Below are 24,401 nucleotides of genomic sequence, written 5' to 3'. Positions count from 1 at the left end.
TATAGATATATAGAAAAGTATAATACATATTTCAAGCAATGAATTACATGCTGTAGATATAATTCTGTCGCTAGTAAAGTTAGGTTTAGACTTCCTCCAAGTCTGTATTTATTGTCTTTTTTATTATTCGACCAGTCGACGTTTCGATTTTTGTCTGAAAATTTGTAATTGTGAGTATTATATTATATGTATGAAACGCAATATGTGCCAAAATATTTACCTTTATCTAACGGGCTAGAAGAATCTAGTTAACGATGTGTTTCCAAAAGGAAATAGGCATATAGTTGAGAATGTCTTGATGTCTCGGTGGTTATGCTAGAACTGTCTTCTGAAGAATGCTAGGCAAGTAAAGTTCAACAGCACAATCTAAGGTTGGCTGGCTGGCCACTTTCCTAATGCACTCATAAACTAAATCATAAACCTAGTTTACAATAGCAAAAATTTGTTTGCAAACTCAAGCAAACTTTAAGTGGGAAAAGTTTACCAAAGTTTACAAAAGTATACCAGTTGACAAACTTCAGATCACCAGTCTGCAGAAGTCTATACTAACTCTGCAAACACTTGGTGAAGTTTGCCAGTATTGCTTTATATCAACAGATAACTTATTCATAGTTCAGGTCACCAGTTGCATAATAAAAATTTATTTTAATTCAATCCTGGTAAATAAACTGCCTTAATATGCTATTGAAGCCACTAATAGTGATAAATTTAAAGAGATAATGTCTAATTGATAAGCCACTCTCAAAGGCCTCTTTGTCAGACGTCCTTGTGGAGTATTCAAGATGACAACCAGCAAGTTCAAGTATTTCATTCTGTTTCGTTGACCTGTTCACTTGACAGCAGAAGCTCTGCAAGAAATGTGTTGCTGTCAGAATCTTCATCAGTGTTAAATTGTAAGTTTCCCTCAATTTGTCTGAGACTCCGGTGTTGTTCCCGCCTAAAAAGTGAGTAAGGTAGTATTAGATCATGCTCGATTACAAACATTTAGCACTACATGGTATAGGCTGAGATATTTACCAATGTTTAAATGTGCCTAAATTAGGAGTTTTATACTTGAACTGAACAATCATAATGGCTCTGGTTGCTCTTTTTCATAATTGATAAACTCATTTTACATCTTTTGCTTAATTTTTTTGGGATGAAAGAGGAAGACAAACCTGGCAACATTCCTTGCTAGGTTTCTCAGTTTTGTCATTGACATTATGTCTGACTTTCTCGATGCCTCAACATCAGCTTTGCTCACTTCAAATAAACAATTATTACTTTAGGTTAACAAGAAAATAAAATACTGTAAGATCAATTAAATAAAAATAGAATAATTTTGAAATAATTGATGTTCTAAATAAACAAATTCAATGTGCAAGATTTATCAAAATGTAATATATAAAAAACAATTATACAATATCAGACCAGCTGACATTTTCAAAATATAAAGAAATTTGTAATTCTCAAATAAAGCTATGCCTAACATAAAACTATGGACACATAAATACACCAAAGCCAAGATTACCAGAATTAAGAAACATATCAGAAGTACTACTACATATTCACTCAATTTCAACAATGAGATTTGAATTCTGGCCCATGGATTTCTCTTTCTCAAATGTGTGTCAAATATGTCAAATGTGTAACTTACATGTTGCTTGTATTTGGTGATGAAGTCGAGCATCTTCTACATTTTCAGCGACCTTTGACCTTAGCAAAGGGGCCACTTGCAGAAGAAGAAGGTAACTCCCAATTTCTAGAGATATTATATTTAAAGAAAATATCAATGAAAAGAAAAATGATCAAAATAGATCATTCAGATACTGCTACATTGTTAGCATTATAACTTAGACAGTATAACACAAAGTACTGGAGCTTGGTGATTAACATGCTTGCTTTTCAATCCCAAGATCCAGGGTTCAATCTTGACCTACAGTAGTGCCAGGGTTGTAATTCACGACTATTTGTACTGAAATTGAGACTTAGTTTATAAGCATGATAAATAGTTTATCTAGTTACTGGTCAGAGTTGTTCCACATGTGGCAGGGGAAGCATGTCTAGATGAGGAGAGACACAATGAAAGGGTCATGTGCTTCAACTTATTACTCATTCTCACATCTGGATTCACCAGCAATTATCTTAAGCTATGTACTGTCTACACTATCAAACTTTATGTGACAAAAATTGTGATGTGCCCATACATGGACATGATGTCATATCACTACCATATTTGGGCATATCACACTTTTTTTGTCAAACTAGTTTGATAGTGTAGACAGAGCTTGAGAATTAAAACAAGGATACGTGATAGTCTCATTACAGACACTTTGTTGTCTTCACAGTAATGGAGTGCCGACTCTTCAAAAAGTCTGTTTCGTAACTTCTCACTTGACAATGGTGATAAGACTTCCATTGCATCAAAGAACTCTTGTTGGTTCAATACGCCAGTTTCTTTTGCAGGATGTTGAAGCAATTTGCTCTCAATCTGATAAAGAAAATATTCTGATATCAACAAATCACCAAAATGTGGTAGAATATGCTTCCCTATGATGAAAACTAATAGAATACAAATTCTTTTCTCCCATCTGCTATGAGGCTTTTTAATGTAAAGTTTGAATCATACTTCAATCCAATATCCAATTTTTATATACACAGGCAGATACAGATACAGATCTTTTATTGTCATACAAACAAAAATAGTACAGTATGAAATTTGTCTTTATGTTGCGAAAAAGCTGATATTAAAATTCAATATAAATGATAATAAAACATTTATTTTTAAGTACAATTGTACGTTTTTGATTCATTAAATTGTGTTTCAATTTTCCTATTAAACCTATGACACTGTTTTCAACATGTTAATGATATCTTTTAATACTGCCATGTTTTAACATTTTTATGCAAATTTTGTATTTGTTGTTTTTGTATTTTACCACTTGGTTTCATACTGTTTGTATTTTATCATATTTGTAATGTTTTATATACGTGACAAGCGAGACAATTTTCGCGCCAGAGTGTTGACGTAAATACAATGATGGAATTAAATTGAGATTTATCGCTTTTGAATATTTTCAAATTTATTAATTTTATCTTTTGATATTACTGTAAGTCTGGTCTCTTTTAGTTTTAAGGTATCTATTTTAAAGCCTGTTCAGACAGAGTTACGTTTGTATCTATTTTAGGGCTTGTTCGGACAGAGTTATTCTTGTACAGTATTATATTTGGTGTACAACTCTGCAGTAGAGTCCTAACAAGTCTTCTTATTAAATAGAAAATTTCAATAGCTTTTTTACACATCACGTTTGTCATTTTGCGCATGCACACATGTTTTTAAGCATGTGCAGAAAGATTTTCTGACGTGACAGTATGTGGGTTGTTGATTTGTCCATACTTATTGAGTTTTGCCGGCGGTTTATCTCTGGTGCACCACAAATTAAAATGTCATTTCCAATTTCAAAAAAAATTCTTCAATCACAAGTTAACATGGTATTTGGGATACTAAGGCAGATTAAAACACCCTGAAAATGATTGATTCAATGCAAAAACCAAATAAGGCTTAACTACATTAGATTTCATTAAAAACCAGAGATTAAAATCAGACAGTAATTGTTTGTGATTTGGTGTGGGTATAAATGTGGGTGTACTTGTATGTTGTTTTGGACAAATGTAACTTATTTTAATAACAATTTATTAGGGTCAAATTAAGTTTAACAGTCAAGTGATAATTTAATTATAGAATTATGAAAATTTTAAATTACTAATCCACACAAATATCAACTTTATTTCTATTAGGATAAATGATGATGCATTAAAAATGTGCATGTATTACCTCATGAAATTGTGGTTCTCTGTACTTCAGTACAATGTAAAGGAAAAATTCATAAACCAAATCCTTTCTGATCTTATTCTCGCTAAATGATGTATATGCCAAATGTAATTGGTCAATGTCGTCTTCCTAAGAACAAAAAAATTCAAATGTAAATTAATTAAATAACATTCAATTGTGTAATGTAATTATTTAGACTGAACATATATTTAATAAAGCTTTAATAATACAGGTTATGGCCTGGGTCTTATCACTAGGATGCCAGCCTTCATTCAGAAAATTAAGGATCTAGCCTCACCTAAGCCTGTGTACTAGCACCACAGACGAGCTATTATAGAGATTACAAAGTCAGATACCAAGTTAATTATGTCATACGTTCACTGGCACGTCAACATAATGTCCACTTAACAGACCTCCCAAGTCTAGTGGTGGGAAGAGTTTGGGAGCAATAGCGCCACCATACCATGACTTTTTAAATTTGGGACCCCTGACTTAATCTAAATGTTCACATACAGTATCTGTCGACGAGTTACAGTCAACTACCACCATGTGGACGTGAATAAGTTAAACTGTTAGCTTACATTAAGAAATGGGTAAATATTTGCTATGAACCCTTTGAAATCTTCAACATAACGCCAATCAACTCTGTCAATCAAATCAGCTATCAGTAATAAATAGCGGAAGACAGCGCCATCAAGATTACCAACCAAGATGTGGGAAAATATTTGTACATGCTGTGTGAAAATAATCAAATTTAAGTTATAATAAAATATATTAAAGATATTAAATATATTAAAAAATATTATAATTGAAAGTGGATGTCCCTTTAGTGTCCCTATATTCTGTGTGAAAATAATCAAATCGTATTCGCATTCCTCATTCACTCTATGTTACGCTAGGCCTCTGCTTTGTTCAAATTTACAGCAGTCATATTTTGAACGGCACCCTCAATATTTTGTTTCCATGCGAAACAGATTTTTACTGGCTTACAAAAACGAATATGTTTGTGCAATGTATCTGTTTTCGTTATCGTAGTGTTGCATAAAGTCTCTTGAGTGAGGCATACCCAACGTCATAATAATATAAGTAAAGATATTTGCAAGTTAACAAAGCGTGTTCTGAGAAAGATGGTTAGTAGTCCAAAAGTAAAAATAAGAAAAACATTACCTTGTTGACAACAGCATTATCAATCAGAGAAGAAATGAAATCATGCATGACAAGAAATGTTACGTCATTCGTAAGATATCGATCAAACATAAAATCGTACAACCCCTCCTAAATTAAAACAAAATTAATCAAATTTATAGAATAAAATATAATATTTTGCTTTAAATCAAATTTTTTAGCGGCCATATGATTTTTGTACATACTGCCCTCTATAGTTTTATTTTTAATACTTCTAAATATATTAAACTTGCATGATCAATCAATCAATATTAGTAGGCATATGGTAATTAATTCTTGTCAATATTGCCTTTTATAGTAATTTTATAGTTTTATTTTTAATATTTCTAAATATATTAAACTTGCAAATAAATATGATTTAGTGTGATGAAATTTTTATTCTCAAATAAAGTGATCACCCAATAAATATTAGTAGGCATGGTAATTAATTCTTGTCAATGTTGCCTTAGTATATTAATTTTATTTATAGTTTTATTTTTAATATTTCTAAATATAAACTTTCAAATAATTATGATTTAGTGTGATTTTCCATTTTATATTGATTGTATGGGATTTTATTTATTTATTTTTATCACTCAATTAATATTAGTAGGCATATGGTAATTAATTGTTGTCAATGTTGCCTTTTTTTGTAATTGTTCATGCCACTGACATTTTAAGGGAATGGAAAGACACGGCATCAAACTATAAATATGGCTTGTGGCCATGATGCTTAACCCTCTCCCCCACGCAACAAATGAATTCAAATGTCTTCATTTTAAACTCTACATACATCAGGATTACGTCTGCCTTTTTCTTAATCGGTAAACAAACTTCTCATCACCCACTTCTTATAACCTAACCCCACCACCACCCACAAAATAATCTTCCTCTATAAATCTAGTCGCTAAGGAAACTTACAATGATAGAGACCTTTTCACTTTGTTCATCAGAATTCTCATCGTGCCATAGGACATCTGCATAATACTGTGCAACAATGGATAAGGTGTGGTCCTAAAACAAATAATAATAACAATAATTGTCTTTTGTATAGCGCTTAACCAAAATAAATTTTCTCTAAAGCGCTACGACCACAAGGCTCGAAACAAGGTGGAAATTACGTCATTTCATATGCTATGCGAAAGAGATGGGTTTTCAGCAATTGTTTGAAGATGTCAATAGAATTGCCATTCTTGATTGATTGTGGAAGAATATTCCATAAGAATTTGACTAAATGATCTTATAGAATAACACAAAAAAACGATAAAACAAGCTATCATGTTTAAAGTTGTTATAATATTAATTATTTTTGTATTAGAACGTGCTGTCAGTGTCATTAACTCTATCCTTCAGATCTAAAATCGTTATTATAATATTAATTATTTTTGTACTAGAACGTGCTGTCAGTGTCATTAACTCTATCCTTCAGATTTAAAATCAATAGTAATAAGGTACAAATTCTTATATTATAATTTAATTAATACAATATTATCAATGAAGAATACATAATAATAAAATATAAAAAGCCAAGTCTGTAAAAAATCAAGTTGAAAATAGTACAAATGAAAGAATTGATTAACATTAAGAAGCCATTGGTCATATGTACACGATACACGTACAGTATAATGAAGGACCAAGGTGTATACTGATCATATTCTGTGACTACCCTACCATATTTTAGGACTAATTCACAGTTCTGGGTTTAAGGTAAATCTATTATGACATTTACATATTCTATAGTATAAGACAAAGTGAGACTTAAGTCATCATGAATAAATATTATAAAACAATTTTGAAATATTAATTAAATAATGTTGTCTTGTTTTATATCATATCAGTACCATCATCTACATAGTACAGTATTTTTATTTAAAAGGAAAACTGGTGCTTACTTACAAGTTTCATGGGACGTGGGATTTCACGAAGCAATGATGTTCTAGTTTTGTAATCATCCCAAAGTTTCATAAATGAATTTACCTAAAATTACAGAAAAAAAAAAAAAAAATCAAGAGTACATTGCATTGAATTAAAAATACCCTTTCACATTTAGAAAAGTGGCTGTATTCAACAATCACACTTAAGTGAGATATTTCCCTTAAATATCAAGTATTTTATCAAATAAGTTACTCCATGACTTAACGCAATAAATATTTAAGTATTTCCTGTAAATTGTATTCACTTAGATAGGAGATTGTTTTAATTTGAAGGTTAAGTATTTCCCTTAGCCCAAGTGTGAATGGTGAATACGGCCACTGGAGTTATACACACAGTCAGGGCATCAACCCCAACATTTGTATGTTGTCTAGGCGATGTGAAAGGGATACAATTGGTCAGATGTTTGCCCTACTATAAAGCAGTTAAAAACAATTAAATCCTGTTGGTGCAGTGCCTGCTGCTTACTTGGGCTCTTAGGAATCTACAGTGCAAGTTTGGTGGTCTAGAGGTATGAACGCTAGGCTAGTGATCTGGAGGTCGTAGGTTTGAGTCCCACCTGAGAATTACTCAATTTACTTAGTATAAAGTACAAATTACGTCAGAGTAGGGCAAATATCTGACCAATTACTCAGCACCCTGACGCAAAGCTACTCCATAGTAGTTACAAACGATTAAATCCTGATATAAGATGCAATAGATGGAAATTGTTGTCATGACATTTTATTTTTTTAAATATTAATTATTAAAAATTAATGCTTTATAAATGGTGTGGATAAACAAATCTATAGATAAACAAAGCAATGATTTGCATTTAAAATTAATAAATAAATAATAATAATAATATAAAGAACTATATAAGTAAAACTAGATGTATTACAGTATAAAATATTATTTTTGTTATTGGTTTTAATACAAGTAAAATTCTGAAAGCAATAAGATTAGGCCTGTTTCCAAGTTCAGTACTAATTTGTAAATTATAGACTGATTGTGACACACAACAAACAAGGAAACAGAGATAATAATGTATTAGAATATTATGCTTGCGGATAACCTAAACTTTGTTGAAATGTTTCAATGTTCATGACGGAAAAAAGAATTGTCTGATCCAAGAGGAATTGGCACGGATAAGCTCCCATTTCCTGTTTAACAGATTCATTTTGATTTGAACCTGTTTCAACTTTCACTTGTTCCCACCCCAAACACCGTCAGGAGTCCTAACTATTGAATTGCTGATGACTCACTTGTTCCCACCCCAAACATCGTCAGCTCCTAACTATTGAATTGCTGATGAAAGCTGTTCAACATTCACTTCTTCCCACCTCCAAACATCGTCAGCTCCTAACTATTGAAATTGCGGATGAAAGCTGTTCAACTTTCCCTTGTTCCCACCCCAAACACCGTCAGGAGTCCTAACTATTGAATTGCTGATGAAAGATGTTCAACTTTCACTTATTCCCACCCCAAACACCGACAGCTCCTAACTATTGAATTGCGGATGAAAGCTGTTCAATTTTCACTTGTTCCCAACCCAAACACCGACAAGCTGAGTCCTAACTATTGAATTGCTGATGAATGGCTAAATCATAAAATTCATAATGCAAAAGAAAAACACAACTTAGGATTATGAACTATGGTAGAATATGGAGTTTAACTGTATGTATAACTGAAAGGTTTTCAGGGGTTGACCTCAGCCCCTACAACACGCTAAAAAGACGTGTTCAAATTAGTGGTAGTAGTATAATAGTAGTGGTCATGCTAGTAGTACAGAAAATATTACTGACATGCTATGCACAGACACTAGGCGGGCACAATCAATCAAAATTTAGGTATAAAATAATTCAACTGAAAAATTAATTTCAAAAATGATACTAATGTGTTATCTTGCACTAAATGACTTGTTAACAATCAATATTGTCATATATTAAAGTTGTGAAAAGGAACATTTCATTGAATAACGTATTAAATTATGACATGATAATATATTACGTACAAAACGAATGGATGAAAACGGTGAGACTAGAGTAGATATCAAACAGTACATCATAATGTGTGTATATGTAAAAAACAGAAAAAAAAAAGAATAACAGACAGCATGCACACCTAGAATACAAACTTACTTACCGTTAACCAGTTACCCTAGAGAAACAAATCAAAACAATTAAACAATATTGGTATGTGGGTTTCAAATAGGATTAACATTCTACATAGGATTATCATACAAATGGATTAACCTAAACAATAGATTACTTTAACAATAAGATTAAAGTTAACAATACACAAAGTGTGTCATATAAACTGTATAAATATTTCTATGTTTGTAGATGATTGAACCTTGGCTATAAGCTACATCAGATAAAAACAGGGTCATATGTTGCAACATATGGCATTACTGTCATTGGCTGGACGGGGGAATTGCTCTATTCCTGTCATTGACTGGACCACCGGGGAACAGATCCAGGATTTCAAAGGAGAAGATACAACAGGTGTAAGGTTCGTTGCAGTTTAAATCATTTTAGTTATAAATTATGAAAGTCAAAACTGATGAAAAGGGGAAATGTTGTTACTGAATGTGAACAATTTAAAAACAAATGGGAAAATAAGAACACAAAATAAATGCGGAATAAATAATTAGATCAAATCAATCAAAGATAAGTATTAATACAGTATCTGCGGTAATAGTTTTGATCTTGTAATTTTAAAACAATTTTCTTCGGATCTCATGTCAAACAGACAATATTTTTAAATACTTGAACTCTGTACAATCTAATATAATTATACGGATTTACTTACAGTGTTTGGGAGGTTTATATATAATTATAATATTAAAACAAATATTAACATAATGATAAAAGTATCTATAAATAATATTTGCAGGTATTAAAGGTGAATGACATATAGCAGATATAATATTCTATGCAGATATAATTTACTCATTTAATACTCATTAATTTATTAATACTAATTACAATATTGATAACAAGAAAAAAAGTTCATACCTGCTGTTCCTGCATGCCACCTAAAATGGCAGGCTTTCCATCAACAGGATTCTCAACAGACACTGTACCAATAGCTGCCGTGTCTACTTTGCCAGGAGTGATGGAATCCTCATGGAAGAAATGGGTTGACACTGCTAAGTTGGTCATGGATTGACGGCTGAGGATAGTGTAGGCTGGCTTAGTCTCGGACTCAACCTTGGTAGATGTGACAGATTCAAGCTTTGTTTTCAATCTGTAGATGAAAAATAAATAAGTGCATTGATGATTCTAATGTAAGTCCATCCAATGTCGAAAAAAAAATGTCTCAAATTGTGTCAAGTCCAGTTACCAACTGGTTAAGCCAGGGCACCTCAACTTATAACCACAAACAGGTTCACAAATCTTTTCCGATAAGGACTAGAGGTCTACTGTACACATCTTGCTCATGTGCATTTTAACAAACCCATTGCATCTTTTGGAAGTACATGAGGTTACCCCGTATTGTGGGTTCATCAGAGACCCTGTCAGACAGAAAAATGTGCACCGTTTGGTGGCAGTTGAAAGACATTAAGGGAACCTGAGGTGATGACTTTTGTTATCAGGTAGGCAGGTTTATTTCGATTGTTCAATGCACTCTACTGTATATTATACAAGTTACTTAGATCAGATTTCATTAGTTATTTGTCCAGTTGACAAGTTCAAGTCTATGTTAATTAAAAATATTTAAATATAAACAAATATTATTTGTCTGCACTTTTTGATTAACAATCAATAGAATTAAAATCATAGATATCATTAATGAACTATCACCATTTAATAAATATATAAAATAAATAAAATTAAATCATAAATGTAAAATAGAAATATCAATAACACAACAAAAATTGACGGTGATTTCACATGGTCAGGAAATGAATATCATATTCAACCTTGACAACTAAAATTAATGTGATAAAAGGATTATTTATAGGATTCGCACCAAAAACCTTGTACTGGCAAACTACCAGAACAGGTGGCGGTTGCCAAAAATCTACTTGCAGTTTACGGTATTGAAAAAGCTCAATTTAATTATAAACTTTTTAGCATAACAATAGGTAGTAATTGTATAGATACTAGTAATCTAGATGACGTATAAATAATTCCATTCGTGTTTTGTCTGGCGGAAGGTTATATATCGCATAAAGCAGTCAACAGTAGTGAGCAGAAAACCGAACAATTCTGAATCACCATAAGTTCAACATTCTTAAAGGTCACTCAACCCATATTTTCGTGCCATCAGTTCAATTACCTTAAAAACAAAAAGGTTGTCAGTGTAGCTCGGGGGCTGCAAGGGTTGGTGGCTGACGTTCATAAAACCAAACAGAATATTCAATAAAGATCATATGCTGAAGGAGACTCAGACCAGAATGACCAAAACTTTACTTGCGATGCTTGCTGGTGTGATAAGCCTAAACCTACTTGGTGTTATTAGTAGCATAATAACAATAATTCTCTTAGCAGTTGTTATCATTCAGGCTTTGCTATGTTTACCGCCGGGAAAAATGCTGCCGTCAACTGGGAAAGCCGTCTTGATTACGGGATGCGACACAGGAATTGGGAACTTGCTAGTAAGACACATGCACTTACTTGGGCTTCATGTGTATGCTGGATGCCTTAACAAAGGCTGTGAGGGGGCAACTAAGTTAGCGGAAGAATTTCCAGAGAGACTTGACATTTTACAAATGGACGTCACAAATGAGGATGAGGTTACCAAGGCCGTTGAAATAGTAAGAGAAAGTTTGGAAAGTAATGGAAAAGGTAAGTTATATGATTTTTTCCAATTTACAAATATTATCAATATCACCATTATCATAATCATAATTAACATCTCCACGACCATTATCCCGCAGTGTAACATAACATAATTGTTTAGTAACAAATAAAAAATGAATGCCATTTTAAGTTAAAAACAAAATATAATCATGTTTAAGGTGACCATGAATTTTGTTAGTGGTCAGTTGATGATGACATAATCATGAATGGTTCCTAATTATATTTAATTTGATTGGACTTTTCAATTAGGGTTAATCAATTCGTTAGAAATCACCTTGCATGAACTTTTCAATTGAAAACTAAACTGTGAATGGGACACCTTTTTAAAAAATGTTTTAAAATATATACAGTACAACCCCTCCTTTGAGACACCCCTATTCAGGGGACATCTCTATGTAAGGGACAATTTCATGTGACGAACAAGTGGAAATATGTTTTAACACTATGGCTAACCCCTATTAAAGTGACACCCCTATTATTATTATTAAAAGGATGGGGGAGGGGGAGGGGGTGTCCCCTAAATGGGGGTTCTATTTTATACATTACAATGATATTCATTTTATTGTAATCTTAATTTCCACAAGACATGTTGTATTGAAAACAATATATGTATCTGACCTTTTCCTGTATGTTTGACACTTCAACTAAAAATACAGTGTTGCGATTAGTTAATTTGATTTAGGCCAGTTACATACGACATATGCTTTTCTTCACGAACTATAGTGTTAATTATGTATTTTTTACGTTACCGACTAAGACATTGCGACGAGTAACCTTGAAGGGTGTGTGGTAGCGAGCAGGAACCAACAGCACCGCACTTAATCAATCATTAAGCAAGCTTTTCCTGCCTGTGCTGCAATGGGAGAGAGAATTAAGGTTCGCAAGGATAGCGGGTGTATGGTGTATTCTATTGTTGATAAAGCATGACAAGTGTTGGCGTGTGAGTGTTTAAGATGCTAATGATGGTGGACAGACCAACAGAACTTACTAAACCCTGATGATTAACCAACAAGCTGATATTCAACCACAAAACTAATTCAACATGACAGAGTGGCGAGAGAGTAAATCACAGAAATTACAAAAAGAAACCAAAATAAAATCATATATATAATATGTATAGCTAGATAGATGAATAGAATTGGTGTTGGGTGAAGAAGGGGGTGGAGGAGGAACAAAAACAACAATTATATACAATCAAGAAAGATAGATTAATGCAGACAATTTCTAGATATCTACCAATAATTTTGCTTGTACAAAAATGAATACTTTGAATAATTCTGTTGTGTACAGTAGCTCAACTTTTATCTGTTTTTAAAATGTAATAAGTATATGTCAAAGTCATTAGTGACACTCCACAAAATCATAGTGATGATGATAGTGAAAAAACAGCATTTCACAAAAAAACATGATTAAGTAGAGAGCTTCTTAACATATTATTTTAGCATTGTTAAATTTTAAATTAAATTTAAAATAAATTAAAATTTCAGCTATTAAAATATCCTTAAAATTAATTTATTATTATTAGTAGTAATAAACCTAGTGTCATTTCACAAGTATAGTGTCTACAGTCACAAAGAGTAATTTTACTGAGGAACACTGAGCAGAATAACCTTGTCGGGAATCAATTTATAACAATGTAATTTGACTTATTTGTATAACTTCAACTTATATTCCTGGTTGACAATACAGCATGGACTAAGTGTTGGATGAAAGCTTATAAGCTCTGAATATAGTACAATAAAATAATCTTGTGTAAAAACTTGGGAGACCTATCCAAGGGAATTCAACAGTGGACGTGGGAAAATTTTAAAGGGATCCCCATCAACTACTCCTGTAAAAGTGCCTTTCTCAATCAACCAATCATTACTTATTTCTTTCAATTCAGAGCAAGTCAAATGGCCGAGTAGTTAAGGCAGGGGTGCCATTTACCATATATCTAAACAGCTAATAATATCGGCATGGGTTCGCTCCTAGTTCTGGTGGTGGAACAAGTTGGACTATAAATTGTAGGTCCAGTGTACACAGTTCATTCATCATTCGAGATGAGTAGGGGGTTACTCCGGTGAACTGGTTCACAAAATAGCCCCTGTATCAGGGATTATTGTCACCTATCTGATAGGACAGTAACTGACTTACTATTGGTAATCCTTGGCCACATGTGCCTAAAGACATAACATAAAATAGTAAATACATAACTGTGTTGAATATGAAGCTCTGAATATAATTATAAAATCCATTGTAAAAACCTATCCAAGGTTATTCACTTTAGTGAAGATAGAATAGAGGAGATGGGAAATTTTAATTTGAAAGAGGTCATAGGTTACTGGGTTAATTGAATCAACGGTAGAAAGGACAGTGGCCCAGATTCTAAATGAGTTGACAAGCAGTCCATTGTTAAGATGTGTATGGATATAGAACAGGTTGTGGATGAACTTAGTATTTATAGGGGGAGCAGGTGGTAACTGGAATTAGTAATGCTAAAAGTTCATTAAACATTGATTACACATTCAGGCAATATTGGATTGCTTTACTTTCATTTAAAATTAGGTTTACAATTGTACTATACTATGGAGAAGCTTTGCGTCAGGGTGCCGTAATGTCAATCATGTTGGTGCAGTACCCGCTGCTTACTTGGGCTCGATTCTAACTCCTAGCCATCAGCACAAGCTTGGTGGTCTAGAGGTATAACGCCAGGCTAGTGATGGAGGTGATAGGTTAGAGTCACCTGAATTTTTTCGCAAGTATTCATGTATTTAGTATAAAGTACAAATTACAGTATGTCAGAGTAGGGCACGCATCTGACCAAGAAAGAAATTCATGCCGCAGATTCATAATAATATTAATATTAGGGGTGGAGATTAATCATACAGTTAACAATATTATGAAAAGAGTTACCTTGACACTTGTCGTTTTTTGTCTTGTAGAGTTATGGGGTGTGGTTAATAATGCAGGGATCAACATTCTAGGAGAGATTGAATGGCTTGACACTGAATTGATCAAACGAGTGTCAGAGGTAAACCTATGGGGAATGGTTCGGGTTACCAAGGCAACAATACCATTACTACAACAGAGTAAAGGTGAGACATAAAAAATGTTTAACATGATTTCATGTAGACATAAACTAAAATGTTTTTTCTTTTCTTTTGATTATAATCATGTACTGTTACACTACACTATACTATTGTTTTTACAATCTATAGGGCGTGTTGTAAATATCGGCAGTGGTTGTGGCCTGTTTAGTTTTCCTCTCAGCGCACCATACTGTATATCAAAGTATGGTGTTGAGTCATTCACGGATGTTTTACGATTGGAACTTGGAAAATGGGGTATAAAGGCAATAGTTATTGAACCAGGAAATTTTGGATGTAAGTAACAAACAAAAATGTTGATATATACATTGCATTTCTAAATATTCAGTTTGCTTTTATTACCGTGTATAGTACCTAATATATTAACTTCAGACTGTTTAAATTAACGGAGATTGGTAGTCATAGGAACTACACTGTAGGGAAGGTTTGATTTGCGACAACCTAGTTACGTCATACGTGCTTCCTCACTCAATTCCTTTGGATGACACAGTATATGCGTAGGTGATAACAAATCAACAGCTTCCTCGTGTAACAACATCCCTAGATGGATAGCTTATTAAAGCTTGCTGTGGAGGTTAGAGTTGTGTTGAAGAAAAAACCTTAATATATGGCTCCTCCCACTCAGGCTTGCCTTTTGGAGGTTGCCACCTTCTTTTGCTTTCAATTTTTTATTATACAGATTTAATTATAATCGAAATAGAAATATTGACATTCTTTTTTATGATTGGATGAAAGTAATGATTTGTTCGTTTCATTTTTTTGTCATTTGTTCCTTTTTTAAACCTTTCATTGTTTCTATATGTTTATATTTTCTTGCAATTGAAGGAAATAAATGTTTACTTTGATTGATTGATTGATTGAATGAGGTTACTGAATATTGTGGAATGTTTAATTAACCTAAAACGTAAACAAAAAGTTACTAAACTTATTAATTTCATTTTTTAGCTGCAACAAACCTTTTCACTGAGGATAAAATCAAGAGCGTAATAAATGGTGTCCAAAAATCTGCATCAGAAGAGGTCAAACAAAGATATGGACAGGCCTACTTTGAATGCATCTCCGACTACCTCTGCGATTTATGCAGAACCAGTGCTGGATCAGCTGATCTGTCACCTGTCATTTCAAATATTACTGAAGCTCTACTGATAGAGCATCCACAACATCGATACATGCCTGCTACAATTCCATGGAAGATGTTTGTCAATATACATAGGCTACTTCCAACTAAATTAACAGACCTTTTATATTTCAAAATTCTGAATTATTTCAATCAAAAATTGGAATGCAGAAAAAAGTGATTGAAGGATATTAAATAAAAACTAAAAATAATTTATTAGATTTTGAGAAATACCAAAAGGCCATGCAATTTACCTCCATGGGCCAGGTATTAACAGTTATTTAGTAAAATGTTAGAAAAATAATATTTTCAAGTTAAAATAAGTATTAACATGACAAAGGTGGAGGGACACAATACCAATAAAATACTTTTGTGACAGATTCAGTGGTAGGCAAAAGGTAAGCTCGCTTTCATACAACCCTCCAAAAAAAGGGAAACAAAACCTTATGATGGTTACTATTCTAGCAAAAAAAAAATCAAAAAGTATTTGTCCCGACACAGAACTCTTTGTCCCACACAAAATTATCAAGTTCATTCATGACTTAAGGTCTGTCTACACTATCAAACTACGTTGACAAAAAAAATGTGATGTGTCCGAACATGGTAGTGATATACCCAAATATGGTAGTGATATGACATCATCATTTCCATATATGAGCACATCACATTTTTTTTGTCACATAAAGTTTGCTAGTGTAGACAGAACTTTAGTCACTCAATCAAGTCAACAAGCTGAATTCAAAATGTATAACATATTGACCTATAGCTCTTCATGTTTATGTAAATAGATGTAAAAAGAAATAAATGTATAAGGCAAGTAATGTATAAGTTCTTACTTCTGTTTCACCTCAACTGGCAGTCTGATTTTTGGCCTTGCAAGTTTGATGTGAGTACAATTATGTGGTAAAGTTATTATCATCTCATCACTGACTTTATGGGGGCAAAGCACTGTCTGAAAAGAAAAAACGAAACTGATTATAAATATAAATAGAATTAGGTCCTGTTTCTGCTGCAAAAAACGGTTCTTAACCACAATTTCTTGGAAGCAGAAACAGGACAAATTTGTTTTAAATGGTTAAATGCAGCCTGAAAATAACAATTAAAAACACCAAATCGATTCGGTGTTAGAACGCCATTTTACCGGTTATTACTGTGCAACTTTTAGCTGACCGAATTTACCAATTTAACGATTTCCGTCGACGACAAAACACTGATTTAAATGGTTATGTAGGAGCATAAATTGAGAAGAAATGCAGTCGATATAATTATAAAATTATATTTTAAATCTATCTTGAAATATTCAGCGCTATGCTGCATAAACAGACCCTTAGAGGAGCTCCTTAATATTTTTTTCAGCTTCGTCCATTTTATATTATTGCAAAATATGACCTAATACGATTTTTATTGTTATCAAAAGAATAGGACAATTCACACATAATTGATAGTTGAATAAAACTGTATTTGTACGTACAAAAACACACCGGTTAGTATAGTGCTCAGAAAGGGGAACAAATTTTGATGCATTATGTAACTCCAAATTCTCACATAATCACAACTCAAAAAGAGAGCCACCATGAAGACGATTTAGCTGCATATTATACCAATAATACAGACACAGCAGGCATTGTAAGTCTCTGCCCTGTATGCATCACTTCGATAGCCTATTTAAATGACTCTGTATATAGTATATTACATCTATGGTCTGTTCATACTATACCTTTTCACCACAACTTGAACAGAATTTACCATCCTTGAGCTCATGAAACGTTTGTTTTGAATTGGCAGAGGTGTAAATCATGACACTGTATTTGCTCAGAATGGTCTCCTGGGGTACAAATGGATCTTGTTGACTGCTCAGCAAATCAAAACTTTCAACAGGCTCAGCGGAAACAGATGAACCTGTAGAGGCAATTTGATTGGTTAGTAGGAAAAATGTCTAATTCAAAGACTTTAAATTTTACCAAATATTTTATGTACTACAGTACATATTAAAGACCCTTCTATAACTGTGAAATTCTAAGATCATAATACTAAGATTTCTTTATGTTATAGTCTCATCACATAAACTACAGTGAAAATGATGTAGAATGTTGGAAATTCACTCAATTGTCAAGAAATAAATAACACGGTTCTGCCAACAACTTTTACAATTTTCAATGAGGTTTTCGGCATTGTGAACCGTGCTCCTCAATTATGTTGTCTATCGGCACAGTGAACTAAGCACACAGTTGACTGTGTAAATAGAAAAGAAATAAATTAAAATCATGATGAATAATATTTAAAAATAAAAATATTTGTTTAACCTTTGCCACTGAGTGTGGACTGTTTCCTATTGGGGAAGCTGTTTTGTGAGCTTTCCTTAGATATGGATCGGAATCCAGATTTGACTTCAAAACTTGGAGGTTTAGGAGCTTGGACTTTCATCAGTTCCTCTAGCTCTTTCTCTAAGCTGTTTTTTTGTTGACGAATCATGTCAAGCTCATTGGCGAGTGACCCGATGGTGGTCTTGAAACGATCTTGTACTTCTTGAAGCTAGCAAATTAAAAATAAACAACATAGAGGTATTATTATACAACTAGAGAGTCAACTCCAACACAATTGCTGCTCAAAGAGAAAACCACCATCGATAGGAACAAATGGTTGCATTACATCATATATTGTATCGAAATGTCCAATGATGATTTTGATTTAGTTTATTTATTTCTTTTTTATACTTAGAGACCACTTCAGTACTGGTCTTGTACAGGACCATGATCAGGAGATGATCCTCTACTCTTTTTGAACATTTCTTTATCATACAATGTATAAAGTTTGCGGTACACCATGTGTATAAACAGTTCAACTCAAAACTACACATGGTGTACTGCACACTTTATATCTCTCCACCCAGGTGTATAAATGGGTACCTGGTTAGATCAAAACACAACTTTGCGCTGATTACTAGCTGCATTATGGGAGTAATGACTGGGGTAATAATGTTCAGTGCTTGGAGGTTTTACAACATTAGGCGCTATATAAATCCAGGATATTATTATTAACATTGATTTCGCCATGCAAACCTTCAAACAGTATGTACAATGTATCTATACGATAACAGCAGCTTCACATCCTATCCAAAGGACACCCATCTTTTCAAGCAATTCCAGTGATAGTGTATTGAACATTGTACATCAATAAAGATTATAATAATTATGTTAGAGCTTTGTTGTAAAAGTTCTTTTTATCGATACATACTTCTAAATCAATTCTATTCAGTTCTTGGTGGTCTTCACTAAAGTTTGTTGTTTCTTTATCTGTGAAATGTTTTGAAGACAGTTCAGCTTTGTGAGTTTCCAAATATGAATCAAACTCCTCTATGATTTGATTTTGCACCTTTAAAAGCTGTTGTTCAATTTTTTTAGCTGCTTCATAGCTACTCAGAAGGTGATTCTAGCAAGAAAAAAGCAAGTAAAAGTAAGTAAAACTAAAGCTCTGTCTACACTATCAAACTAGATTAACAAAAAGGTGCCCAAATATGGTTGTGATATGCTTAAATATGGTAGTGATATGACATCAACATGTCCATATATGGGTACATCCCATTTTTGTCACATAAAGTTTGATAGTGTAGACTGGCTCTAGATGCTTTGCAATAGTACTGTGATTTCAATAAACATTTACCTTCTTGGTAGAAAGAACGGCCTTTTTTTTCTTTGAATGCATTCCTGGAAACTTGTCTTCTTCCGGTGAAAAAATAAATGCTATAATAAAGTAAAACAGTTTATTTGTTATTAATTATTATTATTATTATATTTATTTCTCAACTGACCTCTGGGATCTTTCCTAGAAAGAAATTGTTTCAGTTAGAAACTAAAAATGTTGACAAACTTCAGCAAACTGAATAGAAACTAGTCTGCAGAAGTTTAGCTGTCTACACTACCAAACTTTATGTGAAAAAAAATGTGATGTGCCCATATATGGACATGATGTCATATCACTACCATATTTGGCCATATCACCATCATATTTTGGCACATCCCACTTTTCTTGTCAACTAGTTTGATAGTGTAGACAGAGCTTTAGGCCATGCACCTTCTTGACAAACTAGTTTTCTGATGACAGCCTCCTTTAAACAGTGGCCAACTCAGGTCTTAACCGATTTAGTTACCTTGATGTAGATCATCATATCCTTTCTTGTATTGGTTTAAGAAGTTCACTTCTTTCTCTTCTTCCGACAAGTTTTCCTCCAACTTTCGAATAATGTTTTCTAACCTTCGTTTATCATTCGTTGTTTTCTTTTCAAAATCAGAACTTGTTTCTTTCAGGCTAGAAATAAATATTTTAAAACATTTTTCTTAAAGTACTGTATTGTAAATGTATATCCATATAAATTTTTCCCAGTAATGATTGGAACAGTGGAATAGTGAACAGCAAATTACTCTTCTTAAGCTCTGCCTACACTATCAAACTAGCTTAACAAAAAAAGTGTGTGTGCCCAAATATGGTAGTGATATGCCCATATATGGTAGTAACATGATGCACAGCGTTCTTTAAAGGGCATACAAGCCTGATACTAATTAAAAAGTTGGCCAACTCTTGAATTAATTGTGACATTATTCTGTTTCTATATATCCTAAGTTTTGTAAATAAACCTACCTTTCAATTTCGTCATCTTTTCCTTCAATCACTTGACTCTTATTTTCTACTGTTTTTGATAACTTTAAAATTTGTTGACTTTGAGACGTGATGATGGATTGTGCATCCATGTTTTGTTTTTCTTTATCTTTTAGTTGTCTCTCAAATCTTATCAGTTCTTCCTTCAATTCTTCCACTTCTTCATTTCTAAACACAACATTTTAATACAGTTACAAATGAATGCCAATGACAGTGGCGTAAAGCAGAGATTTAGGAACCCTAAGTGGCCTTCTAATGCTGGAGGCCTCAGCCGTTTTTAGCCTTTTTCGACATATTAATTTAATGCCTGTTTTTCTTCTGGGTACTGCTTAGGGAGCCCCATAAGCTCCGGGGCCCCTGGGTTTAGCAAGTGAGCACTCATAGCCGTTACGCCACTGGCCAACAACAATATAGCGACTCACACATTTGCTTATTATACCACAGTCCCAGGATTCTTGGGTACAACATGTGAAAACAATCACTCCAGGTGGGATTATACTGGGATTGGGATTGCATTAACAATTAAGCCTAAATTAGGGGTGGGATTATAATGTTAAATATGGATGATACTCTATTGTAGCATTAGTAGACAATTATTATTATAACTTTCTTTAAACATGATAGCTTGATTCACCAAAATTTTGTGTTATTCTACAAGGCCTTGTTGACATTATTATTGTTGTTAGGTAAAAATGAACTTTTTACAGTACAAACAGGTATACACATATCAATAAAATAATATATAAACTTACAAGGAATTACAAAATCAAAATATATCAAAACTAGAGGGTACTCCGAGAGTACAAACCTCCGCCTACTGTAAAATTCCCCTACATAAAATGCCCCCTGAATATTTTTTTTTTTACATTTTTTTTTATTAGTTCTAAGTGTAAATATGTTAACTGCACACAACAAAGTTGTGGGTGACAGTGTGGTGTAATGGTTATGTATCCAGCCTCTCACAGTTGAGATCGCTGGTTCAAGTCCCACTGAGGGTTTTTTTTTTATATTTTTTTTTTATTAATTTTTTTTTTTTTTTTTTGTGGACCTTGATCTTTGACCCTGACCCTTCAAAATTTAACCACAATTATATGATGTGTCATTGATCATTGTGGCTAAGTTTGGTGAGAATCGGATCAAAACTGTGGTCTCTAGGCAGTAAAATAGTTTTTTTTTAGTTGTGACCTTGACCTATGACCTTTCCCCCTCAAATTCGAACTCGTCCGAGCTTTTTGGGCATAGATCATTGTGTCCAAATTTGGTTAGAATCGGATAAAAACTGTGGCCTCCAGGCTGTTCACAGACACACACACAAACATACAGGGGTGAAAACATAACCTCCTTGGCGGAGGTAATTAAGAAAAAACCATTACTTTACAAATGTTTTTAAAATATTTTAACAATTAATAGTTTACACATTGCAGTCTGCTCATATGTATTCCAATTTGGCAATAGTATCAAAATAACAGTATATGTTACCTTTGTGCAAAAACTGTCTGGACCAACGAAAAATATGGAATTCTTTCAATGTAAGTTTTTGTTTCTTCACCACGGTCAACAACAACATTTGTTGCAGTTTTGTACGATGTTTCAACCTCCTGTGAACTTGTGTACCTCTCACTAAACACTGCATCTTTACAATTGAAAAAAAAAGTACATTTTCATTTTTCTGTTACATTTCAAAACCCATAATTTTGGTCTTGCTAATCTTCGCCCAGTAGGGTTGTAAGATATAAAATACACAGTACATGCTAACATAATATGTTATTGTGATATTTAATTATACGTTTTATGTATTTTTTAATATAAAAAAAGTCTGTCAAAATACTAATTATTTTTTTTTTTTTATTCACTTTTCTGCCATATACAATACAAAGAAGACAAAACAATTTATAAAAGGGCGCAAGGAAAGACCAAACAGGTGCTAAACACGCTAGTTGGTCAACCCAGAACAGAGCACAGAAAGAAATAAATAAATAATAATTATGTTTTTCCCCGAAACTGAAGACCACCCTCTGTGATAAGTGATGTTTTGTTGTGGACGAATGAAAAGTTTATTCAAATTTTAACTTGTTTCTGGAAAGAAAAATATATATATTGTTAAATTTACTACTAAAGCATCTTAATAACATGTACCGGTACTTGGCATCATTTTATATCATAAAACATGATAGAACCCTACCAGGTGAATTAGCATGACCATATAATTTAGGTAAAATTTACTTAAAAGACCAAGATTCAAAATCATTTTTAATCTCACAAAATTAAAGTAGCTAAAAAAAAAATACCATAAACTTCATCCCGAATGATTTCCAAAACTTTTGAGAAAACACCTGTGTGCGGAATTACGTCGTCAAACACTTTAAACACTGCAACGATTCTATCGGAGGATGGTGACTTGCTTTCCTTCAGTTTAATCGCCGACAGCATAGCCTCAAAACCAAGAGCTGAAAAATGGTATTTTTTTAAAAACTCAATTTATACTATAATAGTTAGTCTGGGTTCCAGACGGAGTTTTGTCTTAATATTAGTAAAAAGATAAATATTTTGGCACATATGGCGTTTCATACGTATACTACTTGATTTTGGATACTCCGTCTGGGGAAACACGCACAAGTCACGTGGTTTGACACCAAGAATTCTTGGTGCATACGATTATCCGGTTGACTAGTTTCAGCTGCATGCGATTGGCTACTCACTCGTACACCGTTTTAATATTCATATTTCAGAATTTCAAAGACTCAACAACTAAGATGATGCGCATGCGCTATGTTACGTTTAGACAATGTGTACTTGGGTACATTTTATGAAAGTTTCTGAAGGCTAGAAATGATTCTATATGCCTATAGTAGTCTGGTAAACATTTGATGGGATTTTTCCCAAGAACATGAAAACTCGTGATATGATAGGCTAGCTTCTCCGCAAATCAAACATTGAATGGATCATTTTATTACGCGGAGATAATTTTGATTTAATTCCCACCCAGACCCTGTCCTGTTCTGTGTGGTGTTGTAGCCCTGTTGTTGTGTGCCGCCGGTGGTGGTATGTAGGCCTACTTTATTGGCGTTTTATTTGGCAGGTCATACGTGCGAATTGAGTAGGACCTACGAAAGAGGCCTAGGCCAAGGACTAAACAATTAATAAACAAAACAACTTGGCATTACGATTTTATATTTCAACAGTCTCGATCGTACATTCAGCACTGTACGTACTCGATCTTTTTCATTCTGAAACAAAATGATCATTGGTTGATTCGAAATCTATATTTACATACCGCCCGCCCCATATAGCAAAATACGGTATGATAAACTACGTCATTCTTATCGGATGTTTGCGGTCTGCAAATCGATTTCTATACGTGTTTCACAAGTCTGTATTTTCAGACAAAAATCGCGGTCGAAATAAAAACAAATAAATAAAAAAAAAGATAATACAGACTTGGGGCAAGTCTATATAATAGTAAAACTAGGGCCACATATATTCATCTAGGGCCTATCTATATTCTATTAAAATATTACAGGATATTCACTTTTCACATCTTGTAAAATTGTCTCTTAATGAAGTTCAATCATGAGCCAGGTATGTGTATTTAATAAACCAGTTCTGGGTCCTATTGCCATGGCATTGCACTGGGCCAGAATTACTTTTTTTGCTACTACTAAAAAGTTACAAAACCGGGTTTAAGCCTAGGCCACACGCTCAGTTTAGGCGGCCTGCTGCCGAGACTTTTGACAGAGAATAAGTCATCAAGACATTCATCCACTGTTACCTGGTGATGGAAGTGTAACAACGTTATCCATTATTGTTTAATCAATTATATTCAAAGAAAATCGAACGAATATGGT

General features: G+C 33.2%; 2 protein-coding genes across 2 annotated transcripts; one reads left to right on the top strand and one right to left on the bottom strand.

Annotated features, from left to right (window-relative positions):
- Window positions 1-683: 683 nt before the first annotated feature.
- Window positions 684-24,264, bottom strand: LOC140046907 (uncharacterized). Its single transcript, XM_072091654.1, has 21 exons — window positions 24,086-24,264; window positions 22,845-23,003; window positions 22,036-22,189; window positions 20,539-20,724; window positions 20,051-20,208; window positions 19,564-19,643; window positions 19,138-19,332; window positions 18,207-18,435; window positions 17,621-17,802; window positions 16,740-16,855; window positions 9,907-10,138; window positions 9,032-9,046; window positions 6,872-6,952; window positions 5,897-5,989; window positions 4,979-5,086; window positions 4,393-4,545; window positions 3,815-3,940; window positions 2,290-2,470; window positions 1,637-1,741; window positions 1,158-1,242; window positions 684-937 (listed from the first exon to the last, which is right to left on the bottom strand). Exons 2-21 carry the CDS (start codon window positions 22,984-22,986, stop codon window positions 808-810), a joined length of 2,751 nt encoding a protein of 916 aa, XP_071947755.1. The 5' UTR covers window positions 22,987-23,003; window positions 24,086-24,264; the 3' UTR covers window positions 684-807.
- Window positions 10,943-16,716, top strand: LOC140046908 (D-beta-hydroxybutyrate dehydrogenase, mitochondrial-like). The gene is made up of 4 exons (XM_072091655.1): window positions 10,943-11,682; window positions 14,622-14,774; window positions 14,898-15,062; window positions 15,732-16,716. Exons 1-4 carry the CDS (start codon window positions 11,268-11,270, stop codon window positions 16,082-16,084), a joined length of 1,086 nt encoding a protein of 361 aa, XP_071947756.1. The 5' UTR covers window positions 10,943-11,267; the 3' UTR covers window positions 16,085-16,716.
- Window positions 24,265-24,401: the final 137 nt, after the last annotated feature.

The sequence above is a fragment of the Antedon mediterranea genome, chromosome 4, assembly GCF_964355755.1.
Source record: "Antedon mediterranea chromosome 4, ecAntMedi1.1, whole genome shotgun sequence".
In the NCBI taxonomy this organism is placed as follows: domain Eukaryota; kingdom Metazoa; phylum Echinodermata; class Crinoidea; order Comatulida; family Antedonidae; genus Antedon; species Antedon mediterranea.
Note: the sequence above shows the minus strand (reverse complement) of the source record. Positions and strands in the feature narration are given on the sequence as shown.